Source organism: Poromitra crassiceps (genome assembly GCF_964638095.1).
Source record: "Poromitra crassiceps genome assembly, chromosome: 8".
In the NCBI taxonomy this organism is placed as follows: Eukaryota; Metazoa; Chordata; class Actinopteri; order Beryciformes; family Melamphaidae; genus Poromitra; species Poromitra crassiceps.
Genome location: NC_139629.1, coordinates 23,401,308 through 23,423,747, shown reverse-complemented (window position 1 = coordinate 23,423,747; position 22,440 = coordinate 23,401,308). Strand labels below are relative to the sequence as shown.

The window sequence follows — 22,440 nt, the reverse complement described above, 5'->3', positions numbered from 1 at the left end:
CTATTTGTTGGCTGTTATTGTAGCCTAGTCTATACGGAATCACTCACCAATATTGTTTTTAATTCTCATTGCATTTTATGCGCTATTCTAAACTGCAGCTCTGCGGCGCACTGAAACATATAAGGATAATTTAAAATCATCACATTGTTCGGTCCCCATTGCGCGCGGGATGATGGATTGCGCGCTTCGTTTTACGACTTTTCAATAGCTCAGTGCTTTTATAGCTGTACAAACAAAAGTGAATGACTCCTCTCGTAGCAGCAGGTCATATTTAACCCAAACGAGAGAGGGGATCATGAGATGTCACGCAGGGTGAGCTATGTTACAGAAAAGCTAAATAAATAAATAAAAACAAACACAATATTAACTTTTATTTTTTGTTTTCCTATATTATTATTATAATTATTATTTATTTGTTTATTTATTTATGTAGAAGAAGTGCCTTTTCTATGGTGGATGAAGTGATTTCCCCCCTAATAAATAAATGTCTGATTGCTCCAAGCAGGCAGGGGGAAGACAACAACGCGTGGGAACACATTGGCTCCCTGTAATACAATTTATTTAACTGGTTTAGTTCGTACAACACCTATAGATTGAATCTCTTTATGCCAATACCAGCTGCTGAACTGCAGCTCCGAGATTTCAAGCTTTATTTGGAAGATGGAGGTACAAAACAAAACATTTTATTCAATTCATTTAGAGAGGCTCCCTGCTACATTAAAAAATCATTAGATTCGCAAATGTTCTTCTGTTTATAATACTAGGCATATTATTATTTTATTATGATTATTATTATTGTTATTGTTTTTATTGTTGTTATAGTGCCCTGGATTTGATGATGAAACCAATTTCTTGTTAATTTTTTTTTGTGAGAGATGTCTGTTCCTGAAAGCTGTTATTCTTATTTATTATACTAACTCCCATCATCAATGTCTTGATTAGTTCAACTAGTAATTCAAAGGCATCTTTTCACTAAGCATTAAATTGTCTGAATAGGCCGTGAGTGTGTGTGTGTGTGTGTGTGTGTGTGTGTGTGTGTGTGTGTGTGTGTGTGTGTGTGTGTGTGTGTGTGTGTGTGTGTGTGTGTGTGTGTGTGTGTGCGCGCGTGCGATGAAGGTCTTGGTTTTGCTGAGTTGATAAGGCTGTAATTAGGGTAAACAAGGAGCACAGCACAGTTAGGTTATCTCTCCCCGGCAGATTCCAATAACATGCCCACATCAATCTTACCCATGATATAAATAAAAATAGACAAACAAACAAATTCGCCCCCTGCAAGTTAATGCAGCGCATCTGAGTGGAAAGTAGACATTTTCACGCGCTCTGGAGATGAGGAGTGACTTTTAATAAAACTGCAAGAAAAACAAATGTAATCCTGAACGCTGCCTGGAGCTGGGGGCATTCACATGCGCCTATATGGCTGGTATTTGAACTGACGCCCTTCTCCACCAGTGCGCAGGTCCAGTGTCCATGTCTCTGGCCCATGACGTGCAGCTATAACGGGGGATGATTTTTGTTGATTTTTCCTCCTTTCATCTCAGGTCCGCTCCTATAGTCTGCTGTCTGCATTCACTCAATTAGAGATTTCTAAGGAGGAAAAATAATCGATCTTCCATCTGCACGAGGCCCAGTTTAACAAATGAGATTCTTGTTTCGTGCAGCTGATTTGGTGACAGTCTAGGGGATTAGAAGTAATAAGTTATTGTGCTGGAGAGGGAGAGGCTCGCCCGCCCGCGTCAGATAATAGCTGCTTAGTAACGCGTTACAACAGCAATACGATTTCTAATATCGTCGCCCTTCACAAAGTAGCCTAACGAATGGCCGTCCGTTTATTCAAGCAGATAGGCCTGATAATAGGTAGCTAGCTATACTTGTGTTATGTTGTTTAGCCTGAAATGACAAATTTGACTTCATAAGTTGGCTACTCTCAACAGGCCTATACTTTGATTTTTATGACGTAAAAGGGAAAAAGTAAAATAATTGACCGTTTGGTTTAACTCAGTTATTCTGATATTTGAAGTGAAGAGTGGATGCCTGTCAATTCAAGAGGATATGTCTTAGCCTATAAAGAGGCTAGCTACGCCAAACGGCCCTTCCTATAAAAACAAATACACATTTTAGCTATATTCTTAGGCTATATTTTACATTATGGCCTAGCCCATAGTCCTATTTTTCTCTTTAATGTTTCCATTTTATTTTATGTTCAGGCTAGCTTTACCCTGCAGGATATTTGCTCATATATACTTTTTACTTTCTTAAGCTTATTGTTGTTAAAATACCAAAGACAATAGGCATACTTAACAAAGACGATTCTGATTCAATGATTGTATAATGCCTGCTCAAGTGTGCAGCCTATATAGGCTAATAATACAGTAATAACAGCTTGTGGAGACAAATATGCCTAACAAGTAATCCGTTACTTCGAGTAACGGGAGCGACAGCGGTCACACGCCCAGGTGTAGCGGGCCGCCGCCGCATCTCATGCCTCAATTAGTGCCGCTGCCCTCTGTATGGACTCGATTAGACCGTGATTTATCCGAAAGAAATATAATTATGCTTCCAAATAAAATAATCAGCATTGAAGAGCGATTTCCTTAACGAGATGGAGCGGGCTAGATGTCACGGAGTAGCAGCGCCTCATTAGGGCGGTAATGAGACTTTGGGGTGATCCCGATAATTATCGAAATCTGTAAAATAAGGACCAAGCCAAATGTAACCTTAATTTGTCTGCCCATTGAGTTGATTTAATAGCAGGCTTATAGGAAAACCTCTCTCATCCTTAATCTAAAGGGCTGTTATTTTAGAGTTTGAATTCTAGATCTTACATGGTGCAGTGACAATACTTCAAGACCAACCAATGTCTGCCCATGCTGCTCTTGTCTTTATTGCAGATATCACAACACAATTCAATCCATTGCTGTAGAACATGCACACCAGCATGTGAATACACTGTGCAATTAAGGCCATCATTCAGGTACACAATATTCTACTCACAAGAGTTTGTCATTTTAGAGCCAATATACAGATTAACCAACTCAGATAAAGAAAGGAAAAAACATTAAGCAAAAATGGATGATGTCTCAGAGTGGTGGTTGGAACATTTTTTTTTCTGTTGCCGTTTACAAAGGTGTTCTCATTCCTCAAATACTTCAAATCAATCCACCAGTGGACCCATAATAATTGATCACTGCTGCAGAAAAGACAACAAACTAATTTTAATGGTATTATTCAAGTCTAAATTGTGGCTTGTGGGAAAAAAAACCTCTACCCCCTATACGAGAATGTTTATTTTGATGCTTGTGAGATTGTACACACACAGGAGAAGCATGTTCAAATAAGGTGGCAAGTTATTGTAAAATGTAGGAATAATTACATAAAAAAAGAGGGAGATTTTGCATTATTCTGTTTGCCTCCACGGTTCCAAACAAGGCCTGACAAAAGGAATGGACATTTAAATAGCGATCTCACAGTGGATCATCCTTCAAGCTTCACTGAGTCCAATATGTTTCTAGCTTCTTTGTACTCCTCTGATTCAGCCAAATCCTCTTCTGTTTCCTGAAAGGACACAAACACACACAAGGAAGTGAGACTTTTTGTCAGTTAAAATGTCAATTCCTGAGGAAACTTGTGCACCAAACAAAATGTAGAAATTCAGCCGGCCCGTAAACGCTACTTTTTCATTTTCTTGGTGTAGGGCGGCATAACACGATTTAAACAAAGCCCTTTTAGGTATATAGGAATGGGACGATACGCTTCTCTCCTGATACGATTCCATACACAATATCACAATTCGATACAGCCACAATAAATACAAGTTCAATGACGACAAAGTCTGACAGTGCAGAATTCTGTTCATTTCTGAGCCACACATCTTTCGAGCATTGGCTAGTTAGAATGCAAACAATTTAAAAATGTCATTACAATGTGCAATAAATATAATTTTGATGGAGAGCTTGTGAAATTGTGATGGTCAAGAAGTCCCATTTGTGATTACTATCAGAAAAAATAAAATGTAATGTAATGTAGCTACATCACAATTCCTTTTACTACCTGATTAAATTTTTGTATTGTGATATATAAAATCTCAATATACTGTCCCATCCCGACCATGTGTAACTCACAAATCCAGGCAACCCACTAAATAAATAACGTATAACCCTCAGAGGCATATTTCAGCATTAGCCTCGGCCAGAATGACCATTATTGAGATGTGTATTTAACAGCAAAGGGTTGGACTGAGGGTAGAGGAGCCATGGTAACATGCGAGTGTACAGGGTCACATCCTTTGCTAATGGAGTGCGTGCGAGTTCCTGCGGTAGCCACTGAGGTGACAGCGGTGCTAATGAGCTGTGATGAGTGTGTGCATATGTGCTGTGTGTGTCTAAAAGGAGGAGAGAAGGATGGGTGAGCGATAGGGAAGGGGACATGTAACTAATTCCAGGTTAGCTCCCTGCCTTCCAGTCGCCTGTTGTCTGAGAGACCCTCGCCACAGTGCCAGCTGCCCGACTGTTGCTCTGCATTAATTAGAATGACCCCGAGACATGCATGCGTGTGTTCGCTTCTCTCCACATCCATCAACAGCAGTCTTGAAGGGATTAGCACCCGGATATACAGACAGAGAGAAACTAGGCTTAAAAAAAACTCATACTTTAAACCGTGCACGTTCTGGGTGGATACCCTTTGGGTGTTGTCCATCCTTCAATAGGCTATACCAGAAAACAAATTGTCTGTAGTTCATATTAGGGTTGCCACTTTTCAAATAAGTTGAAGTCAAACAAATCCTTTGTCAGAAATATGCTTACATTTTCTCCAATCTCTCATAGTTCCAAAAATAACTGTAAACTCAGACCAGAAGCGTCAAATGCTGCTTTTCAATGGGAGCTGGCGACGAGAGGCGTCTGACGCCGTAGCAGCAGCGAGTGGCACCACGAGTTGAAGTTGAGCTGAATTTGATGCAAATTAGCTAAAGCAGCAACCAATAGCAGATCTGGATTTGATTTTCTTCCCAAAATGGCTCTGCTGCACATTGCATTGACTGCACCTTCTTCCACTGACAAGTGGTGGTATTTTATTATTTATTCTATATCATTGCTTTCTATTGTGTTTTTCACTGTTTGTCTTATTTACGTACATAATACACGACGTATTACTGTTGTATTACTGTACTTGCACTATGAGGCCATTTACACCTGGCACTAACATGCGTTTTCTGTCATCAGATTGCAATCGGATTGTGCTTGAAACACTTGAAAGTACAGGTGTAAACACCCCCAAGACACACTGAAGACGGATTGTGATCTGATCAGCCAAACCACCTCCGGAGGTGGTCAGGGACGCATTGTGACCACATTGAACACAAGTGTAAATGCAATCTGTCCTCTCAATCCGCATACAGCAACTGTATGCGGATTGAAAGGACATCACCCATTTTGGGTGATCAGATTGTAATCTGATTGCATGTTAACGCCAGGTGTACATGAAATCAGGTTAGTGTGGTCAAGCACTATTCGATCACTATCCGCAATCTGAACGAAGAAAAAGCATGTTAGAGCCTGGTGTAAATGGCCTCTATGTCTTGTAATGGAGCCCCTTATAGCATTAGAATTTCACGTGTGACATGTCACTAAATATCTTGAATCTTTTAAAGGTCTCCCTATGTACTCAAGTTCCTAGCAAATCCCTGGCTGCAGTAGTTGTGCCTTCTACCTTCTACCACATAACGACTTCTTCAATCTCCACTGAGTGACTGAAACGCTAGCTGACCAACATGTACAAGTCATGCTGATTTTAATGGTGAAATCCTTTTCCTGCTCAGTTGCAGAGTTGCGTTTTTCCGTGGAAACTACAAACTTGACATATTGGCCACGACCAAACTTGATGTCTGCAGTGTTGCTTGAATGCCACACCCGCTGGCGAGGGCTGGATGCTGGCAGTGAGCGAACACAGTGCCCAGCAGCACTAATGATGCTTGTGGTCTGAGCGTAAAGTGGTAAGTTATCCTTTATTTATCCCCTTGGGGAAATTCATCCTCTGCATTTGACCCATCCTCTACTAGGAACCTTCCTAGAACTAGGAGCAGTGGGCAGCCACTGTGCAGCGCCCGGGGACCAACTCCAGTTATTTTGCCAGTACCTTGGTCAGGGGCACTGACAGGAGTATTAACCCTAACATACATGTCTTTCTTTTGATGGTGCGAGGAAACCGGAGCACCCGGAGAAAACCCACACGAACACGGGGAGAACATGCAAACTCCACACAGAAAGGACCTGGGACGGAGATCATGAGATCATTCAAAGTTACAATTACTGTAAGAAATACAGTACAAATAAAAATATATGTTGACAAAATATACTGTTTGATTGTGTGGAACAACCTGCGTTGAAGTGATCCGCACTATAATTGCATTTACTACTAAAGTACTGCACACTAGGGGTGCACCGATCACGTTTTTTGCCACCGATCACCGATTGCCGATCACCTATGAGAAATATCTGCCCAACCGATCATTGACCGATCACCGATTACCGATTACCGATCACCGATATATATATATTAATATATATATATTTATTTATTTTGTTTATAGCAGTCTATTATAGAACAGTTTCCATTTTACATATAAAATGCGGCTTATATAACGGTGCGGCTTATCTATGGATTTTTACAGCTAACGTCCACTAGAGGACCTCCTAAATCTATGGATTTTGGTACGAGAGACAGAACGAGAGTAAGACAGACATTACGAGAGCCTGATTGGATGATGTTGCAAAAAATGTGCCTCGCGACCTGATTGGAGCACTGTGCCACTACGCTCTATCAGCCACTACTGTAAAACACCCTCCCTCCTCTCACCCTCCCTCGCTCCGGGGGAAAAAAGTCGGCGATTGAGCCAGAAACACAGTCTGAATTAAATTGAATGTAACGTTCCCAATTCTATGTATTACATTCTAAAAACTTAACGGCAACATTTTGGAAGGCTAAGCCACACAACTAGCTCGTTGTAATCTAACATCATGCTTCAAAAGATGGAGAACTGGCTGTGTTACGACGATGAGGATGCAAAACAGGTAATTTGCATGTTTCGTTCCACCCATGTTTCGTCCGCGCTGCCAAATTCAATGGAATGAAACAAATCTTGTAGCCTATGTTGGACCTAGTGAAGTGTTTTTGATTGATTTGTTCATCGGACTCAAAACGGTCTCCGCTGATAAGACACGGAGATCTCTGTTACAGGCAGGCGCTACGCCTCCTCCTGACCAGTTTTAAACATTAAAACACCTGCGGCTTAGTCCAGTGCGCTTGTAACAATCATTCAATTTAGCTGCTGCGCCTTATAGTACGGAAAGTACGGCTGACGAAAGCAAAGCGTGTGCTTTGCAACACAATGATATAAACGTTAGAGCACAATATGAAAGTTAAACGATGGACATTGAAGACATGAAAATGGGCTGCCTCATGTTTCTCACGTGCAGCATGATCGGCTATGCGATCGGCGACAATAAAGAAATATCTGCAGCAGCAGATCACATATTTGAGGTCAAAATCGGCCGATACAGATTGCGTGTCGATCGATCGGTGCACCCCTACTGCACACAATGGTGAAAAGTATTGGCTGAACCCCAGACTTGCACAGAAAAATACAGTAAGTCGTTTTGGTCACCATGTGTTATATTATCACAAAACAACCTTTAATGTAATCAAGAAGGCCATAAACAGAGTTAACAAGATGGATAGTAAAGACATTAACCGTTCTTCTGTTGCGAGAGTAGAGAGATTTTCAAACTGTTGCTTACCAGAATCTGAACCAGGTCTGCGTGTGCGATCGCTAGGCGGCGACGGCAGTCTGGGACCATCATTTTGGACTCTTGCAACACCTCCAGCTGAAACCACACACACACACACACACACACACACACACACACACACACACACACACACACCACATCAGTGCCTTTATGTTACGCAATCAAACAGAATACATTTGAGAGCAAAACTTTCCACACTGGGATCAAAACATAGATTTGAGAGCAGCAATATATTTTTTAATGCAATTACTTGCAATACATTTGTGATAAAAAAAAAGGTATTAATGCGAATCAAAAACTTTTGTTTGTGAATCCAAAAGTTTTGCTTGTTGTTGAGCTGAATCTCGTGGGCAGGACCTACGCTGAAAGGTGTAAGAGAGTGACAGCGTGGCAACATCCACAGTTAGCAAACAAGAGAGGGAGTTTTGAAGTCCACGGAGAATACAGAAAATCAATGCACAGGTATGTTTACACACAACTTCTATCTTGGTAGTAATAAGAATAATGTTATGTTTAATGATCTGTGATCACTGTGATCAGGCGTAAAGAGGTATTACTACGCCCGGAGTGAAACTGTGTTACAGCACTGTGATCAGGCGTAAAGAGGTATTACTACGCCCGGAGTGAAACTGTTTTACAGCACTGTGATCAGGCGTAAAGAGGTATTACTACGCCCGGAGTGAAACGGTGTTACAGCACTGTGATCAGGCGTATAGAGGTATTACTTTGCCCAGAGTGAAACTGTGTTACAGCACTGTGATCAGGTGTATAGAGGTATTACTACGCCCGGAGTGAAACGATGTTACAGCACTGTGATCAGGCGTAAAGAGGTATTACTACGCCTGGAGTGAAACTGTGATCAGGCGTAAAGAGGTATTACTACGCCCGGAGTGAAACTGTGATCAGGCGTAAAGAGGTATTACTACGCCCGGAGTGAAACTGTGTTACAGCACTGTGATCAGGCATAAAGAGGTATTACTTTGCCCGGAGTGAAACTGTGTTACAGCACTGTGATCAGGCGTAAAGAGGTATTACTACGCCTGGAGTGAAACTGTGTTACAGCACTGTGATCAGGCGTATAGAGGTATTACTACGCCTGGAGTGAAACTGTGTTACAGCACTGTGATCAGGCGTATAGAGGTATTACTACGCCCGGAGTGAAACGGTGTTACAGCACTGTGATCAGGCGTAAAGAGGTATTACTACGCCTGGAGTGAAACTGTGTTACAGCACTGTGATCAGGCGTAAAGAGGTATTACTACGCCTGGAGTGAAACTGTGATCAGGCGTAAAGAGGTATTACTACGCCCGGAGTGAAACTGTGTTACAGCACTGTGATCAGGCGTAAAGAGGTATTACTACGCCTGGAGTGAAACTGTGTTACAGCACTGTGATCAGGCGTAAAGAGGTATTACTACGCCTGGAGTGAAACTGTGATCAGGCGTAAAGAGGTATTACTACGCCTGGAGTTAAACTGTGTTACAGCACTGTGATCAGGCGTAAAGAGGTATTACTACGCCTGGAGTGACACTGTGATCAGGCGTAAAGAGGTATTACTACGCCCGGAGTGAAACGGTGTTACAGCACTGTGATCAGGCGTAAAGAGGTATTACTACGCCTGGAGTGAAACTGTGTTACAGCACTGTGATCAGGCGTAAAGAGGTATTACTACGCCCGGAGTGAAACGGTGTTACAGCACTGTGATCAAGCGTAAAGAGGTATTACTACGCCCGGAGTGAAACGGTGTTACAGCACTGTGATCAGGCGTAAAGAGGTATTACTACGCCTGGAGTGAAACTGTGTTACAGCACTGTGATCAGGCGTAAAGAGGTATTACTATGCCCGGAGTGAAACTGTGTTACAGCACTGTGATCAGGCGTAAAGAGGTATTACTACGCCCGGAGTGAAACGGTGTTACAGCACTGTGATCAGGCGTAAAGAGGTATTACTTTGCCCAGAGTGAAACTGTGTTACAGCACTGTGATCAGGCGTAAAGAGGTATTACTAAGCCCGGAGTGACACTGTGATCAGGCGTAAAGAGGTATTACTACGCCTGGAGTGAAACTGTGATCAGGCGTAAAGAGGTATTACTACGCCCGGAGTGAAACTGTGTTACAGCACTGTGATCAGGCGTAAAGAGGTATTACTACGCCCGGAGTGAAACGGTGTTACAGCACTGTGATCAGGCGTAAAGAGGTATTACTACGCCCGGAGTGAAACGGTGTTACAGCACTGTGATCAGGCGTATAGAGGTATTACTTTGCCCAGAGTGAAACTGTGTTACAGCACTGTGATCAGGTGTATAGAGGTATTACTACGCCCGGAGTGAAACTGTGTTACAGCACTGTGATCAGGCGTAAAGAGGTATTACTATGCCCGGAGTGAAACTGCGTTACAGCAGTGTGATCAGGCGTAAAGAGGTATTACTACGCCCGGAGTGAAACTCTGTTACAGCACTGTGATCAGGCGTAAAGAGGTATTACTACGCCTGGAGTGAAACTCTGTTACAGCACTGTGATCAGGCGTGAAGAGGTATTACTACGCCCGGAGTGAAACTGTGTTACAGCAGTGTGATCAGGCGTAAAGAGGTATTACTACGCCCGGAGTGAAACGGCGTTACAGCCTGGGGGAACTTTCACAGCCACGGCTAACGCAGAATTCATTAAGTCTTTCTGAATTCCCCCCAACTGGCACCCCAAAGAGTCTATAACCCTGTCAGACACACACTGGCTCATGACAGATGCTTCCCTCCAGCTGGGAAGTCAAAACACGGACACAGCTGCACACGTTTACATTACACGGCCCTGCACACCAACAGGCACATGGAGATGAAGTGGTACACGCGGGCGAGAGGCTGCTGGCAGAGCGACAGACACACGGAGGAGAGCAGGCAGACAAGCAGTCGTCCTGGTTTCCATCTCTGTGACAAGGTGAGGCAGACTAAGCAGGACAGAGAGAAGTGGCCGTGCCCTCCCAGTGCGCTGGAATGATCCCATCAGCGCTGGATAAAGATGACACTTACAGCGTATTGATTCCATTCAAATGAAAAGCTCTAATCCATCCTGCCTCAGACCTCTCATCTCAACCATAATCCACCTGCCCCCCTCCCATGTAACACCAGACAAGCCTGCCGCTCAGTGTGAGCCGTCACTCGAACAAACACCGCAAGACGCGTGCAGAATTTTAATGTTCTCAGATAAACAGCATCAAAATGGTGCCGGTTCTGCCATTTCTACTGATGCGCCACCCTGCTTGAAAACAGGGGGGGCTAGAATCTCTCCACAAACAACTAGTTAAGAGCGATATTTAAGACACTGTATCTGGACATGTCAGTGCTGGAGATGACATCGTGAGGAAAAAAAGTGGCGGAGGGCGTAAACACTGTTGAACACGGCCGTGTTCAAATCTGAGCGTTTCCAAAGTCAACATTTCAAACTGTATCCATTTTTGTTATTTAGCCTAACCCAAACCATAACCCTAACCCAGTTGTTTTAGTTGAATACACACAAGCGTAGTATGTTTTAAAATTAACAGACATTCATAAATTAAAACATTTTCAAATTAACATGTAGCAATTAGGGATGGGCATTTCTAGCAAAAACACTATTCGAAATTCGCTGGCCAAAGTCGACTTTTAATCGAAATTTCGAAAAAAAAAAAAAAAAGATTGTGAGTGAAATGTTGCATTGTCTCCCCTGATTCTAAGTCTAAGGCTTTATTAATTAATAGAAAAAGCTTCTGCTGTGGATTTTTAGCTCAAACAAGCATTGCACCACTGAAGTAAAGAACATGTTACATGACATTGACATTTTCGAAAATAAAAAACAGTTTTGACAATCAGGAGTGGTTCATTAAATATTTAGTAGGCTCAGGTCTGAGTGCCAAAGGGGTGCCAAAGTCACCCCCTCTCCCTCTTCATGGGATTTCATCCGCCATTCATTTTTCCATAAACCTTGCTTAAAATGCTTATAAAAATTGTTTTACTTGCTCAAACCAAGCGATTCGACTATACTTAGAATCAGGGGAGACAATGCAACATTTTTTTTTTTCGAATTTCGACTTTCAATAATAAAAGTCGACCTTGATAATAACGATTATTCGAAAATTCGAAATTCGATGCCCATCCCTAGTAGCAATGTTTTAAAATTATCTGACATTTTTTAATTAACACGCACCTATGTTTTCAAATTTACCGACATTTTTAAATGAATGTTGGAAGAGCGACACTCCTGTGGGTTGTGTTACAAGGGTAGGAACAAACTAACTTTGTGGTCGTATGGGTTGGAGGACTTGCTGTGCAGGAGGGTAGAATCTCTCCACAAACAACTAGTTAAGACTGAGCGATATTTAAGACACTGTATCTGGACATGTCAGTGCTGGAGATGACATGGCGAGGAAAAAAGTCTCTATAGAGACATGAATTAGGCCACGCCCATCACGGGGGAAAGCTCTCCGTTCACTTCCCCACACCAGCATTGTGTGGTAGGCTGCGCAGACAACAAATGTAAAAAAGTTGTTTTGTACTCCCGAGCAAAACAAGGAAGCCATTGAGAATTGGTGAGAAGAAAATTGTGGATCTAGCTGTCAGTGAAGTAAGTTGGAGTGTTCATCTTCCGTATATAGGATCTTTGTGTGCAAGACGCGACCATGCACGTGACGTGACATAGGAGAACACCAGGATTGGGGAGGACGGGGGGGGTTTCCCCCCGTTTTGGGCGTGGTTTCTGAATGATGAAGCGCTCCGCAGTGTCTCTATTGCCTTCTCCATTGCACCCGTGTGGGGAGATGATGGAGGTGTGGTGGCAGAGTGAGCAGGCCCGGTTCTACGGGGGTGCAAAAGCACGCATTGCACCCTTATTTTAATTGTCTGCATGCATAAATAATAATAATAATAAATGCTGCAGCTGCACACTTACTGTTTAAACTTGAATTATAATTGTTGTTTTTCTTTGTTCTTTGATGTGAATGTATGGATTTTTGGCACCTATATGTAACCTTTTAAGGTTGAGATAATTGTATTATCATTATATGGTCCAAATATTTCAGTAAAGCACTTGAAACACTTGAAATATTCTTGCTTGGGTGGTATCATTCTACTTGAAATTATTATTTTTAGTAAAATAACCTGTCAAATTTGGCATTTGACCGGGCATCTGCACCCCTTCCTATCTAGGATGCATCCCTAGTCCTGTTGTTCTGGAAGCGGCCCTGAGAGTGAGACAGAATGGGAGAGCAGGATATGGGCCTGAGAGTGAGACAGAATGGGAGAGCAGGATATGGGCCTGAGAGTGAGACAGAATGGGAGAGCAGGATATGGGTCTGAGAGTGAGACAGAATGAGAGAGCAGGATATGGGTCTGAGAGTGAGACAGAATGAGAGAGCAGGATATGGGTCTGAGAGTGAGACAGAATGAGAGAGCAGGATATGGGCCTGAGAGTGAGACAGAATGTGAGAGCAGGATATGGGCCTGAGAGTGAGACAGAATGTGAGAGCAGGATATGGGCCTGAGAGTGAGACAGAATGGGAGAGCAGGATATGGGCCTGAGAGTGAGACAGAATGTGAGAGCAGGATATGGGCCTGAGAGTGAGACAGAATGTGAGAGCAGGATATGGGCCTGAGAGTGAGACAGAATGAGAGAGCAGGATATGGGCCTGAGAGTGAGACAGAATGAGAGAGCAGGATATGGGCCTGAGAGTGAGACAGAATGTGAGAGCAGGATATGGGCCTGAGAGTGAGACAGAATGTGAGAGCAGGATATGGGCCTGAGAGTGAGACAGAATGAGAGAGCAGGATATGGGCCTGAGAGTGAGACAGAATGAGAGAGCAGGATATGGCCCTGAGAGTGAGACAGAATGTGAGAGCAGGATATGGGCCTGAGAGTGAGACAGAATGGGAGAGCAGGATATGGGCCTGAGAGTGAGACAGAATGGGAGAGCAGGATATGGCCCTGAGAGTGAGACAGAATGAGAGAGCAGGATATGGGCCTGAGAGTGAGACAGAATGGGAGAGCAGGATATGGGCCTGAGAGTGAGACAGAATGGGAGAGCAGGATATGGGCCTGAGAGTGAGACAGAATGAGAGAGCAGGATATGGCCCTGAGAGTGAGACAGAATGAGAGAGCAGGATATGGGCCTGAGAGTGAGACAGAATGGGAGAGCAGGATATGGGCCTGAGAGTGAGACAGAATGGGAGAGCAGGATATGGCCCTGAGAGTGAGACAGAATGAGAGAGCAGGATATGGGCCTGAGAGTGAGACAGAATGGGAGAGCAGGATATGGGCCTGAGAGTGAGACAGAATGGGAGAGCAGGATATGGCCCTGAGAGTGAGACAGAATGAGAGAGCAGGATATGGGCCTGAGAGTGAGACAGAATGGGAGAGCAGGATATGGGCCTGAGAGTGAGACAGAATGGGAGAGCAGGATATGGGCCTGAGAGTGAGACAGAATGGGAGAGCAGGATATGGGCCAGTGATCTGCTGGGGGCTCTAAATGATCAGCATGTGTCGGTAATTATCAAACTCCTCCAAAGTTACATGATGTAATTACATCTGCATCAAGCAAATGACTAAATCACTAATGATTCTCCTCTCAAAAGCTCATTCTTAATTATCATTGTGGACTGACCTCATTATATGAATGGGGGGGGGGTACTCAAATCATCAAGATGGTCTGATTCTCTTCATAACTAAGGGAGGGGGCAACACCTCTGTCACTTCCTGGTTGGGATCGACCATATAGCTCTAATCTTGGTTAATATCTCTCAGATGGCTAAGGCAAACATTTTTACACGAAAACACCAAAGAAGACTGAATAAAAAGATACAAATATGGACGTAGCGACCGTCCTTGAGTTTTGCATTGTGACCGTCGCCCATCTTGGTTTTCTTGGAGCCAGAAGTGACCATATTTGGACGTGAAAAGATGCAGCGCCGGCTGTTATTGGTCCGCGATCGGCGAGCTGCGCCGTCACTGGACAGGCGACCTGTCAATCACGGCCCAAATCGTGGTCAGCTTTGTCGTCTATTTGACTTAAAATGGGACCATACTTTAAAAAAAATGAACACCATACTGAATTGAAGAAGACTTGAAACTACTGATTGAGAACTTATTACGGAAGTGTTTACTGAGGTAAATAGATCAAGTGAGAAATTGCGTAATTTCCCCATTGACTTCTATACAACCGGACTTCCTTTTGCAGCCATAGACTGTATAATGGGTGAGTTATAGTGGGAAACACCCAATCGTTTGGTCAGTTTATCACGCATGTCCTTAAGAGCAGGGGCCCTTCCACCAACATACCTGTTTCTTGATCACATACTCATCTCCTGCCTCTGCTTTCAGACGCTCGACCTTCTCCTCCTGCTGCTTTGCCTCCTTGATGTAGCACATCTCCTCTTTGGCCAGCCTGCAGACACAAAGAGAGGCAAAGAAGACGGCTCAAAGTTAAAGGCGCCGACACGTCGCAGCGCTGTGGCGTCAGAGACATGAAACATAAACGCACAGTCGCTCAGGCAGACAATATAGGCCCGACCATAAAAAAGGTGCCTGTGATGGCCACCTTTTACCCACCAGGCCATCCATCCTCATTCCCTTCAACATCTCTCTGACTGAGGGGATGGAGTCAGATCATCTCCCGTAGGAGGGCTAGACACACACCTCAATAACACACACACACCTCAATAACAACACCCCACACACACACACACACACACACACACACACACACACACACACACACACACCTCAATAACAACACACACACACACACACACATCATTCCTCCTCAGTCACTGCTGTAGGGCTAAGCAGAACACTGTGCATATTGTGATCTATAACACACTGATCAGACCATGTCTAGAATATGGGAGTGTACTGCTTGTGGGCTGTACGGCTAAACAACGAGCCACCATGGACAGCCTGGACAGAGTCCAGAAAAGGGCTGTCAAAATAATGATGAGGTTCGAGGACGTCTCTTTGCATCTACCTGATCTGCAGACAGGAAGAGAACAGGCCACTGTGAAGCTGATTCAGGACATGATGCAGCCTAACCACCCGCTCCACCACATCCTCCCTCCTAGCAAGAAAGAAAGGACTGGCCGTGTTCTGCGCAAAGACAATCAGTTGTCTTTGCCAAAAACCAGAACAAATAGACTGAGAAACTCCACCATCTCTTGTGGCATCAGGCTTTTTAATGGGCTGTAGTTAAGCGTTGATTGTATTTTTGACGTTGGGGTTTGTTTTTAATAATGCATAATGTGTATTTCTTATTGTTTTTTTTCAAGTGTACATTCTGCATAATTCAATCATGTATTGTCAGAATTATTAAACTCAAACTTAAACTCAATCTACAGTTTGTTACTCATTTAGTTTGGCTACCTTTGGCTATGCAGATTGTTCCAAAAAGCAGCAGCCATGCAAAGAAACGTTAAATAACTACTCCTTGTGTTGGGCTTTAACATGAATTAACAGTAGATTTGCTTTCATGCTACTTCTTTCACAGAAAAGTGAGGCACGTGCTGTTAGTGTTGTTTGCTCAATTACCTCTACATCCAAATGACAACTGAGTGAGAGCATAGACTAAAAGTTTGACCCTTTCCATTACAGAGCTGCATTGCTACTGTATACATACTGTAGATATGATGGAAATGTAGTAGGTCTCAGAACTTGGAGGCTTTCTGTTTTGAGTTGGCAGTTAATTATTCACTTACACCGTGTTACAATTAATGATTTATTAATCAGTGAAGCAGTGTCTTGGCCTAGTAACATTCTTTAGTCACACAATTAAGTCTATTCCTCGAGACATGAGCATACAAATGTAGGATATATTCAAGGCAGTAATCAGTTGTGTAGATAAAAACGCCATATCATACCAACTCCAGCAATGATTTTTTATTTATGATCAATCATTATTACATTATTACAAGTATCAGATTATTATTATTATTGGCCTAGCCTAGAGTGAATATTTATCTCCTGGCTCAATATCTGCAACAGATCCTGTAACCGTGTAACGTATCTCCATGTTTAGTCGTTCAGATCCAAACTTTGATGACTGTTGATTTGATATAGCAACTGCACTTTATTCCAATGTTTATCTTACTACCGGTACTTATAATTGGTGAGCTGTGTGTCCGCTCACTCGGATTTTGACGGCGTGGCCACTAGGGGGCGAGGCGTCTATAAGAGGCTATTTCTGTATGCACGAAAAGAAAGAACGAAAGAAGCACACGCGATGTTATCATTGACATGTATATCACACGGCCAGACACACACACACACACACACACACACACACACACACACACACACACACACACACGCTCAAATGTCTTTCTACTGAGAGAAGAAGCTGGCAGAACAGCAGGCAGGAGTGCATAAAGAAAGGAGCAGACTTGCTCATCATAAACACTGAAGAAGAACAGGTAAAGAGAAAAGTGGCCAGGGCTGGTCACTTAGGATTTTCAGAAGGAGCACGTGTGCCCCTAAGTTGAAAAAACTAGGAGCACACAAAGAATTTTAGGGGCATGATAAAAAATGTATTAAATAATGCGTTTCTCCTTAATAAAGGGATATTTGGAGTCATTTTTAAACAAATAACATTTATTTGAATATGAAACGTAGGCTACACTACGTTTTAAAGTGAATTCATGTGCAACTGAGGTATATTTTCAAAACGGCAAGTTACATTCCTCAAATTAAATTCACAAACCTGTAGAACAAGAGTGCAGAGAGAATACAAATAAAATAAAATAAAAAATCCTAGACGTGTGCGGGCTGCAGAGAGAGTGCCGAGAGCGTAATCTAGAGAGGAGAGTACATGTGGCTTCAGTGACTACGTTTACATGCACATAATATTCCGCTTTTTGCCCATATTCGGAAAATGACAATATTCCGACTAAATTAATAATCCACCAATATTTCCATTTACATGCAGCCGTAGCTCGCCCTCCCCGACACGTGAGGGAGGGGGGGGGAGAGAGAGCTAGATGCAGGTAGGCGCACTAGGCGGAGTCGCAGAGTTTTTCTGTTGAGAATAAACAGAGCAGCACTATTCTTACGAGCATCACTTGGTCCATTTCAGGAGCAGCTTGCTGCTGAAAAGTTTGGTGTTGCGCATCCAAGTCTTTCATAAAAAGTAGGCTAGTAGCCTACGTTATTACCTCGCAGGCTCACAAGCATTGTGGACTTCCGTGGGCACTGGGTGGGCACTATGACTACTCTCTCTCTCTTTAAATTAGGGCTGCCACAAACGATTATTTTGATAGTTGACTAGTCACCATATTGCACAATTACTCAATCGCTCTGATTTAGCTATCATCAGCTTCTAAATTTAGCTTCAAGTTGTTTTAAGCATGTGCCAAATAAAAATAAAGACAATTAAGATGATAATTCACTCAAAAATAATATTTTCATGAACTTTAAAGTTTAGAGCATGTAGCAGAATATTTATTTCTGGCATCAATGTACTTGCATGTAATAAATGCAAATTGCAAAACTGCAAAATAGTACACATTGAAATTGAAAACATATGTGCGCAATGAAATAGGCTATGTACTATCCATTGAATGAATAATGCAAAATAAAATTAGGGCACTACTACGTGGAATGGAAATGGAACCAAAAACTATTCACTATGTATGCAACAAAAATAAATTGTTTCAGTCTTCTCAGGCATCAAACACATTTTTAAATGTAGTAAGTAGAGTGCAAACTGCGGAGTAAAATGAGGTTTCCAGTATTCCCGTCAGCAACACATGAGCTTAACGTTGCTATGACAACGTTACAGCAGGCTTTTAACGTTAATATCGTTAGCCAATAGCTAATGTTAGCAGCTAAAACTTAACGTTGCTGTTGCAAGTGAGCTAACAAGCTAATTAGCCTTCATCTGCATTCGCCACAACGTGCTTCCTTTTGAGATGCTCGCGCATCATACTCGTGCTGCCATGATAAGCGAGTTCAGCTTATTTAGCAGATTTTGCACTTCACATTGTGCGTGAAATGCTCCCACACTTTGGACGGATGAGGACCGCTAGACATTTTTTCTGTGGCGCACTGGAGCAAGCTGCAAGCTGCTTGTTTTTCCGTTGACGAGAGATCACATGCTTTTTTTCACCAGTCACCATTGGTTCAAGGCAAGACTGTGTTGCGTTCAAGTGAACTGGGACACAGGCTCTCAACTTTAATGCCGTTCTGATTTTGATTTTTAAGGCTCTGAAAAAAAATACATATATATTGAAGGTCGAATTCTGTACTCGCACACATGCCCCAAAAGGCATTTTACAATTCGCACTGTTCTATTTTTAGTCGCATATGCGAGTAAAACGGGCGCAGTCACCAGCCCTGAAAGTGGCAACACGTTTTTTCACTGAAGTTGCCGTTTGATTGTAAAAATCTCTTTAGAGGTGTTTAATTTGGATTAAAACTCACATTGCACACTGTGTTTGAGTGCTTCACATGTGTATGTTGATGTCATTTGTCTTTTAAACAATTCAACAGAAATTCATCAATTCCTTCAACAAGGTCATTTGGATTGGTTTGAGTGACAGAGATGAGGGAGTCTGGAAATGGGTGGATGGTAAACCTCTGAGCAGCAGGTGAGACATTCATTCTTCAGTCCTATTTAACAGTCAACAGGTTGGCCTGATAATGATAATGCATTGTGGATCTTATTTTGCATCAAGCACAGTTGACTCTTTTCTTTTTTAAACAGTTTCTGGGGCAAAGGCGAGCCCAATGGATATGGATACGGAGGTGTAGAGCAGAACTGTGTTAGCACAAATCGGCCTAAAGAACTATACAGCTGGCATGATGCCAGTTGTAACTCATCACATTACTGGGTCTGTGAAAAAGTGATTGACTTCTAAGTGTGTCATCTCAAATGAAAACATATTGTGACTTTACCTCCACACCAGGATTGTCACCGTCTTTCACAGAGGAGGTGACATCTCCTTTTAAAGGAGAATTTCATTTTTTTTTTACCTGGACCCATCTCCTGGCATTAATTATGATTTGGCCACTCACCCAGCGATCTCCGCGCCGTTTCTGGCCGTCCTAGCGTTGTTTTGAGATCAATAGCGTCCAAGTCAGTCGTAAAATGGAGCTGATTTGGGGCCAAGTGTGAGCCTGTCTTTCCTGCATCTAAATAGCTATTTTTATTCCCGTTTTCGCCGCATATCGCCATAATCTGATCCGTCAACATCCACCATAGTGATATTTCCCCCCAGGCTATTTCCTGGTCTCTCCCAGGGACCAAATTACCTCAAACGTGATCTCGGTCACAAAGTCTCGTGAAGTCCCGCGATACTTTCCTGCCGACTGGTCAACTAGGTCGGACGCTTTGCGGTGGTGGTTTTAGCGTAACCTATGTGGGGTTTGGCATAACCTTCGTTATTTCGAATCCCACATAGGTTACGCCAAACCCCACATAGGTTACACTAAAACCACCACCGCAAAGCGTCCTACCTGTTTAGTTGACCAGTCGGCAGGTTTTAATAAACAGGCTAAAATATTATGCTGTGTGTGGTAGTTGAAACATAGTTTCAAGTTGACGTTTATTTATGTTTGTAGTTGAAACAAAAACATAAATACTGTAGGCTACATGAATGGAAATGTTTGATCATTAATATCTACTTTTAGAAATTATATAGGTAGGTAGGTTATATAGGTTTTCTTGTTTTAATAATAATAATAAAAAGACTTAATGTGTAACTTTTCCTCCGTGGTATCAAAAATGGTATGAGTGAGTGAGTGAACTCAGAGAGTTCATGTCAATTCTGCTAATAAATACATAATACCTGCTTCTTGCCTTTTAGGGGTATTTTTTTCTCTTCAGTTACACAGGTATCGTGATGTATCGTCTTCCAATATATCGATTATCACAGTATCGCTGTATCGTGATAATATCGTTATCGAGGGCCAAGTATCGTGACGATATCGTATCGTGAGCTACTCAGCGATTCCCACCCCTAGCTGTCAGTTGCTTTAAAAGCATCTTTACGCCCTGGCATGTGACCTGGCATGTGGCCTGGCATGTGGCCTGGCATGTGGCCTGGCATGTGGCCTGGCATGTGGCCTGGCATGTGGCCTGGCCTGTGGCCTGGCATGTGACCTTTGTGCCCTAAACAATATTGTGATGCTGAAGGATGGCCGTGCTCCTAAAATGATGATATTCCCACCCTGCCTGTAAGCTTGCTTTACTTGTTGCATTGTGGCTGCATTTCTATGAGATGTCTAGGTCACATAATTATCACACGTCCGTTTCTCTGAGAGGGTGTGCTGATGCCTATATTTATGCTTCTATAAAACCTCATCCTGTTGAACGCAGCAGCTCTTTGTGTCTCTGTGTTGTTCAGTGCTTTCACACTCACTCACAGACACACACAGCATCTGAAGATTGAGACAGAAGATGGAGATGTCTGAGCACGTTTACATCAAACAACGAAGATCCTCTGGAAAGAGAGGAGCGTCTACGAGAGAGGGAAGAGAGAGCCTCAGCTGGAGGGAGCGACGAGATGGAGGAGAGCGGAGTGGACCACTATGAAAGTTTAGATAAGGAGAGCGGAGTGGACGACTATGAAAGTTCAGACAACTATGAGGGTCGTGAACGCAGATCAAATACGGAGAACAGAGCAGATCAGCAACTAGGTGAATAACAACCACAGACGCACACAAACACACACACACACAAAATCAGAAAATAGCCACTGCCAGTCATGTTGTAATGAACAGTAATATTCAGTATCTGTGTAACAGTCCCTCTGGTGCTTGTGTTACTAAAACATGGCTGCTCTGTCTTGTTCTTACAGCTGATGTTATCCAGCCAGTGACCAAGCCCTGCAGGGTGACTGTAGTGTGTCTGCTGCTGATGTGTTTTCTCCTACTAGCTGCTCTTATAGGCGTTGTGGTCCACTGTGAGCCATTCACTTCCTCTATCACACATTAGCCCTCTTCAGCATCCATTTTGTATATTTGTCTCTAGCTACATTTAAACACAGTTTTGATTTCCTGTTTCCTGTGCAGATACAAAGGCTAATGGCAGACTAGAAGAGAGGCTCTCAGGGCTTAGTGAGTGTGTCTGTCCTATTCTACCTGTGTGTGAGTGTGTGTGAGCGCGCGTGTGTGTGTTTGTGTGTGTGTGTGTGTGTGTGTGTGTGTGTGTGTGTGTGTGAGCGCGCGTGTGTGTGTATGTGTGTGTGTATGTATTTGTGAACTTGCATGTACTGTACATGTGTGTGCATATGTATTGTGCTTTTATTTGCTGCTCTTAATCCTCTCGTCTTGCAGAGCGTCTCTGTAAAGGTGGAACATGCAGATCATTCAGCAACAGTTTTTACTACATTTCTACTGAGACAAGAAGCTGGGAGGACAGCAGGCAGGAGTGCATAAAGAGAGGAGCAGACCTGATCATCATAAACACTGAAGAAGAACAGGTAAAGAGAAAAGTGGCAACACGTTTTTCCCCTGAAGTTGCTGTTTGATTGTAAACATCTCTTTAGAGTGTGTTTAATTTGGATTAAGTGTCTCACATTCCACACTTTATTTGAGTGCTTCACACATGTGTGTGTTGTTGTCATTTGTCTTTGAAACAATTGGACAGAAATTCATAAATTCCTTGAACAAGACAATCTGGATTGGTTTGAG

At 42.9% G+C, this 22,440-nt stretch overlaps 1 protein-coding gene across 1 annotated transcript in view; it reads right to left on the bottom strand.

The window, feature by feature from the left end:
• Positions 1-2,859: 2,859 nt before the first annotated feature.
• The window catches only part of tbca (tubulin cofactor a), a 32,342-nt gene continuing 12,761 nt past the window's right edge, over positions 2,860-22,440 (bottom strand). Inside the window, exons 2-4 of the mRNA XM_083641924.1 lie at positions 15,100-15,205; positions 7,791-7,877; positions 2,860-3,552 (exon numbers count right to left, since the gene is read on the bottom strand). Coding sequence (XP_083498050.1) covers positions 3,472-3,552; positions 7,791-7,877; positions 15,100-15,205 — 274 coding nt within the window. The 3' untranslated portion in view covers positions 2,860-3,471. The remainder of the gene's footprint in view (positions 3,553-7,790; positions 7,878-15,099; positions 15,206-22,440) is intronic.